We start from the raw sequence: 6,778 nt of genomic DNA, 5'->3' as shown, positions 1-6,778 counted from the left end.
CACCATGTTGACCAGGATGGTCTCGATCTCTTGACCTCGTGATCCACCCGCCTCGGCCTCCCAAAGTGCTGGGATTACAGGCTTGAGCCACCGCGCCCAGCCTATTTTTTATTTTTAGTAAAGACAGGGTTTCACCATGTTAGCCAGGCTGGTCTCAAACTCCTGACTTCAAGAGATCTGCGCACCTCAGCCTCCCAAAGTGCTGGGATTACAGGCACCAGCCACCACACCCGGCCCACAGCTGCCTTCAGATCTCTCTCTCCATCCTACCCAAAGGGCAATGCATATTGCAAGTTTTTTGCATGGATTGTTTGCTGTCCATTATGATAATTTTTAGAAAGTTCCTCAGTCTTTTAACTTTTTATTACTTATTGCATGCCTCTATCAAATTATCTTATGTACCCCATAGAAATCTCCTCATTCTTCAAGCCTCTTGAAAGTATGATGGGGATCTCTCGTCCCAGACCAAGAGGAAATTAGAGATAAGATGGAACAGAAGCAATATTTAAAGATAGAGATCATGGTAAAGTGTCCTCAGAAGCCTGTGCAAACATTCATCCACAAATGTAGGAAGCTCAGTGAATTTTTAAGCAGTTTAAATACAAAGAAATACCAAAACCGCACAAAATTAGAGGGAAAGAAAAAGCCTTAAAATTAGCCAGAGACATGCTGCCTACCCTGGTGAAATACTGATGGCTACACTTAGAAAGAGCATGGAAGCCAGAATGGCATATGCCTGTAGTCCCAGGTACTTGGGAGGCTGAGGCAGGAGAATCACTTGAACCCAGTTGGCAGAGGTTGCAGTGAGCTGAGATCGTGCCACTGCACTCCAGCCTGGGTGGGGAAAAAAAAAAAAAAAGGAACAAAACATTGAAAACCTACAATTCCCTGATGTTTAGGGGAAGAATCTTCAAAATTAAAATCAAAAGAGGCATTTGTGGCTCATAAATACACCATGGTCACCTGGAATACACCATGGTCATCTGGTTTATAAAAGTAACTACTGTTGGTTGTTCACTTCAGAAAAAGTCATCTTTCAACAGCATTCTGTGTTCATGTGTGAAAATTTTTCTTAAATCTGACTTTATACTGCACAGAAACATTAATTCAAAGTAGATTATAGCCCCAATTTTGCATGGTAAAATAAGACTTTTAGGGAAAAATGCATAGGAAGTTATGTATGACTTTGGGCCTGGAAACAATTATTTTTTTCTTTTGAAACTGGGTCTTACCCTGTCACTCAGGTTGGAGTGCAGTGACGTGGTGACAGCTCCCTGCAGCAACCTTGGACTTTTGGGCTCAAGAGATCCTCCTGTGTCAGCCTACCGAGTAGCTGAGACTACAGCTATACACCACCATACCTAGTGAATTTCTTTTTTAAGAGATGGGGGTCTCACTGTGTTGCCCAGGCTGGTCTCCAACTCCTGGCCTCAAGTGATCCTCCTGCCTCAGCCTCCCAAAGTGCTGGGATCACAAGCATAAGCCTCTAAGAGGCAACAATTCCCTAAACACATGGAAAAGACAGCTGAACATGAAAAGATCAATTTAGTTTTGATAAGGAATCTCTCTTATCAAAGATGATGTTAAGAATGTGGAAAACCAAACCACATAGAAGATATTTGCAATGCATATGTATTTGACCTAGGATTCATTCCCCAAAATAGAAAGAACACCCATCAATCAATTAGAAAAAGACAACCCATTAAAACAATGGGCTACACCAGCACATCAGACAGACATATCACAACAGGAAGCCCAGAAAGTCAAACATATCAAAAGGCACTCAAATTCTTAGTCATCAGAGAAATGCAAATTAAATCCACTCACACATTATGCCCTAAGCAGAATGGATTTGAAAAGATCAACGCCATCAAATGTTGGTGAGAAGGTGGGACAAGTGGAACACGTTCATTTCATGGGAGTATAATCCAGGGAAGCCTCTGGTTAAAAGATACTGATTAAGTCTAGTTTCACTGCAAGTTTTATAAAAAGTTATTTTTTAAAAGCAGCTTTGGGCTGGGCGCAGTGGCTCACACCTGTAATCCCGGCACTTTGGGAGGCTGACTCTGGTGGATCACCTGAGGTCAGGAGTTTGAGACCAGCCTAGCCAACATGGAGAAATCCTGTCTCTACTAAAAATACAAAAAATTAGCCAGGCATGGTGGTACATGCCCGTAATTCCAGCTACTTGGGAGACTAAGGCAGGAGAATCACTTGAACCTGGGAGGTAGAGGTTATGGTGAGCCGAGATGGCGCCACTGCACTCCAGCCTAGGCAACAAGAGTGAAACTCCATCTTAAAAAAAGTTTTTAATTTAAAAATTAAAACAGCTTTGTACATTTCATTAGTAAAATTTCCTCGTTGTAAGAATGCACTGGTATTATGTAAGGTGCTACCTTTGGTGGAAGCTGGGTGATGATTGGTACGTGGGACTTCTCTATACTGATTTCCTGTGAATATAATAATCTTTCAATAAAAAGTAAACAGCGACAAAGTAAAATGGCTGATGTGGAAAAACAGGTGTTTGTCATAAAGGTTTCCAGACACACATGAATTAAGGTGGCAGTATCCATAAAAATGTTTGTCCAGGGCCTCTGCATACTATAGAATGGCTTTTTTCCTAGTACAAGAGCCCTGCATTAGATTTAAGCAAATATCTCATTCTGTTTTAGCCAAGCTGACCACTCCCACCACCAGAAGAGAAGCATCACTCTCATCTATCCTAGGACACTTCACAGACTAGCACTGCTGACATTTGGACTAGATAATCCTTCATTGTTGGGGAGCTGTCCTGTACATTACTGGGTATTTAGCAGCAACCTTGGTGATGTGGTTTGGCTCTGTGTCCCCACCCAAATCTCATCACGTAGCTCCCATAATTCCCACGTGTTATGGGAGGGACCCAGTGGGAGATAATTAAATCATGGGGGCAGGTCTTTCCCATGCTGTTCTCGTGACCGTTAAGTCTCACAAGATCTGATGGTTTTATAAAGGGGAATTTCCCTGCACACGCTCTTTTCTCTTGTTTGCCACCACGTGAGATGTGCCTTTCACCTTCCACCATGATTGTGAGGCCGCCCCAGCCATATGGAACTATGGTAAATCCAATAAATCCCTTCCTTTCGTAAATTGCCCAATCTCAGGTATGTTTTTCCAGCAGCGTGAAAACAGATTAATGGGCTTGGTCTCTATCCACCAGATGCCAGCAGCACCCCCCAACTCAGTTGTGATCACTGAACGTGCCTCTCAACATTGACATCCCCTAAGAGACAAAACTCTCCCCATTGACAACTACTTAGCTAGAGAGAACCTGATTTGAAGACCTCCTCTACCTCCCACCACCACCACCACACTGAAGTAAATGAAGAATGGTTAGTCTGCCCCAAAAGGCAACATTTCTACCTACATTATGTTCCCCAATCATTATGTTAATATTTAATAGATGAAACCCTATACAAATAATGTAATTATGAAACAGCAAAATACTATGGAATTTTCAAAGTTTCCCAAGAAGAGAAAGAGTAGAAGTTGAAAAAAAAAAAGGTTGTCATGCACTGTTCACAATAGCAAAGACTTAGAACCAACCCAAATGCCCATCAATGATAGACTGGATAAAGAAAATGTAGCACACATGCACCATGGAATATTATGCAGCCATAAAAAAAGGAACAAGATCATGTCCTTTGCAGGGACATGGATAAAGCTAGAAACCATCAGTCTCAGCAAACTGACACAGGAACAGAAAACTAAACACCGCATGTTCTCACTCAAATGGGTGTTGAACAATGAGAACACATGGACACAGGGTGGGGAACATCACACACCGGGGCCTGTTGGGGCCTATGGGACTAGAGGAGGGAGAGCAGGGGGACGGGGGATAGGGGAGGGATAGCATTAGGAGAAATACCTAATGTAGATGATAGGGTGGGGCGGGGGGATGGATGCAGCAAACTGCTATAGCACATGTATACCTATGTAACAAACCTGCACGTTCTGCACATGTACCCCAGAACTTAAAGTATAATTTTTTTTTTTTTTTAAAGTTGCCATGATACGGAAACAGCTTCAATGAGGAATGATATCCACAGCAGTTCTACAAACAACCCTTATGCACAGAACCTGCCTCTTTCTCCCGATAAATCTGGATGCATAAAATTAACAGAGTATATGTGAATCTGTCAATTACATTTTGATGGTTACTGCAACAAAAAGACAGTGAACTGGGAGAGAGAAGACCGTATTATTCTCTTGGCGGGTTTCATGAGCTGACTTTGTTTATTGCTGCCCCAATGACTTCCCTTTGTTCTCTTTTGAAAGATACACAGGCTCTCCTAAAAATCACCCAATTAGATAGGGGCAGCCCAGAAAATTTTCAAGAGAAACGTTACTTTGGGCAAGTCACGTTTTCCTTGGCTTTAATGCTGTCAACTGCCGAATTAAGACAATCACACTTGTGATCATTAACATGCTTCACTTTTAAGTTTCTATAAATATCTTTAGGGAAAAAAATGGTGTTGTTTTATCCTGGTTTGTTGACAGTAGAACCAAGAAGTATCAAGTGAGGTGTCCATGAGATGAGGCTGGGTGCAGCGGCCCATGTGGAGTACTGTAATCCCAGTACTTTAGGAGGTCAGGGCGGGCAGATCACTTGAGACCAGGAGTTCGAGATCAGCCTGGGCAATAGGGTGAAACCCCATCTCTACAGAAAATATAAAAATTAGCTGTGTGTGGTGGCGTGCACCTGTAATCCTAGCCACCCAGGAGGCTGAGGTGGAAGGATTGCTTGAGCCCAGGAGGCTGAGGTTGCAGTGAGCCAAGATTGTGTCACTGCACTCCAGTCAGGACAACAGAGTGAGACCCTGTCTCAAAAAAAAAAAAAAAAGTAATTAAAGTGAGACGGAAAGGTGAAAACAAACCTTCTGAGAGCAGGCCTTGCCCACTGGAATCTTCCTTCACCTTACCAGACAGACCGAGATCCAAAAGATGAAAAACAAGAGAGGTGAGGACTGATGCAGTGACCCTCCAGAAGGAAAACGAGAACATTCAAACTGCAAAGCCCACCTTGGGGAAAACACCATTTGGCACCAACAGCCCAGACTCACATGAGCTCTTCGATCTTGCACATCGGGTGCCTCAGCGCCTCACACAGGTACTTGACGTCGGTGCGGCAGAGGCCAGTGCCATACAGGCTCAGACTTTTCAGGTGAGGGTTGTGAAGAACAGCCCTAAATAATTCTGAATCATGTCCAAAGTTAGACATAAAAGTAAGCCTGCAAAAGATTAAAAAAATACAGTCATGCAACGAGATCCCAGCACAAAGCCAGACACCTCTTGTACGATTCTTCCTGCCCTGAATACTTGGCCTCACAACACTGTTTCTGGAATTCTGGTTACTCCTGCTCATAAATTATTTCTCGATGGTATCTCCAGACACCAGACAAGCACAGAGGCTCAAGCTCTTGAGAATTTTCCTGTTTCTTCCTAGTCTGTCCACTAGTACGTAACACGAAGCACAGAAGGAAAATGAGTCAGATGAATCCCATGTTAAACTGAGCCCCTGAGAACAGGGACAAACTATGCTTGTACCTCTTTGTGTTCCAAGATTAATGCCTCACATAAAACAGATAGGCACATATCTGAGTTAATGCTCCAAGCAAAATCGTTACCCAAGGAAAGAACCCATTTCCTTTTCAAAACTAAGATTTTTTAAATAAAGGAGACAATGTTAAGCACTGTCAAAAAAAACTCAGGCTCCAGAATTACAGAAAACTGGATTTGACATTTTGCTCTTCTCCTTGTTGCTTTTGCAAGATTGGGCAAATAACCCAATGGCTGTGTGGTCCAGACTCTTCATAAAATTAAAAATACAGTCATGGTGATTGAGAAATTAGCATTTAAGGCCGTGCACAGTGGCTTACACCTGTAATCCCAGCACTTCAGGAGGCTGAGGCAGGCGGATCACATGAAGTCAGGAGTTTGAGACCAGCCTGGCCAACAAGGCGAAACCCCATCTCTACTAAAAATACGAAAAATTAGCCAAGTGTGGTGGTGCGTGTCTGTAATTCCAGCTACTCAGGAGGCAGAGGTAGTATAATCGCTGGAACCTGGGAGGCAGAGGTTGCAGTGAGCTGAGATCACGCCATTGCACTCCAGCCTGGGCAACAAGGGCAAAACACCATCTCAAAAAAAAGAAATTAGCATTTATTGTAATGCCTGCAACACGGCCAATTCATGTTGGCTTTTATTTTAATATCTACATGTATTTGCCATATGTGTATTTATAAACCAAATACGTATCTATAAACCAGATATTTACCAGATAAATATGTATTTGCAAACCAGAATATGTACTTATAAACCAGACAAAATTCATATATAAACCAGATAAATATATATTTATATATTAGCCTGATAAATGTGTATTTACAAACCAGACACAATAAGTATAAATACATGACACGTAAAAACTGCTGCATGAGACTCCTGGTATTACAGCAGATGAGTACACCCTGATTTCTCTCCTAGTCAACTTTAAGAAATGACAGAATTCTGGCTGGGGGCGGTGGCTCACGCCTGTAATCCTAGCACTTTGGGAGGCCGAGGTGGGTGGATCGCCTGAGGTCAGGAGTTCAAGACCAGCCTGGCCATCCTGCTGAAACCTCATCTTTAAAAAAAAAAAGAAAAGACGCCTGTAATCCCAGCACTTTGGGAGGCCGAGGCGGGTGGATCACGAGGTCAAGAGATCGAGACCATCCTGGTCAACATGGTGAAACCCCGT

General features: G+C 42.9%; 1 protein-coding gene across 1 annotated transcript in view; it reads right to left on the bottom strand.

Moving 5' to 3' along the window:
- The window catches only part of NLRP9 (NLR family pyrin domain containing 9), a 31,745-nt gene that overhangs the window by 10,384 nt on the left and 14,583 nt on the right, over window positions 1–6,778 (bottom strand). The window contains exons 4-5 of the mRNA XM_037745049.1: window positions 5,103–5,270; window positions 3,333–3,352 (exon numbers count right to left, since the gene is read on the bottom strand). Coding sequence (XP_037600977.1) covers window positions 3,333–3,352; window positions 5,103–5,270 — 188 coding nt within the window. The remainder of the gene's footprint in view (window positions 1–3,332; window positions 3,353–5,102; window positions 5,271–6,778) is intronic.

The sequence above is a fragment of the Cebus imitator genome, unplaced genomic scaffold (assembly GCF_001604975.1).
Source record: "Cebus imitator isolate Cc_AM_T3 unplaced genomic scaffold, Cebus_imitator-1.0 Scaffold190, whole genome shotgun sequence".
In the NCBI taxonomy this organism is placed as follows: Eukaryota; Metazoa; Chordata; class Mammalia; order Primates; family Cebidae; genus Cebus; species Cebus imitator.
This window is presented reverse-complemented; position numbering and strand designations above follow the sequence as displayed.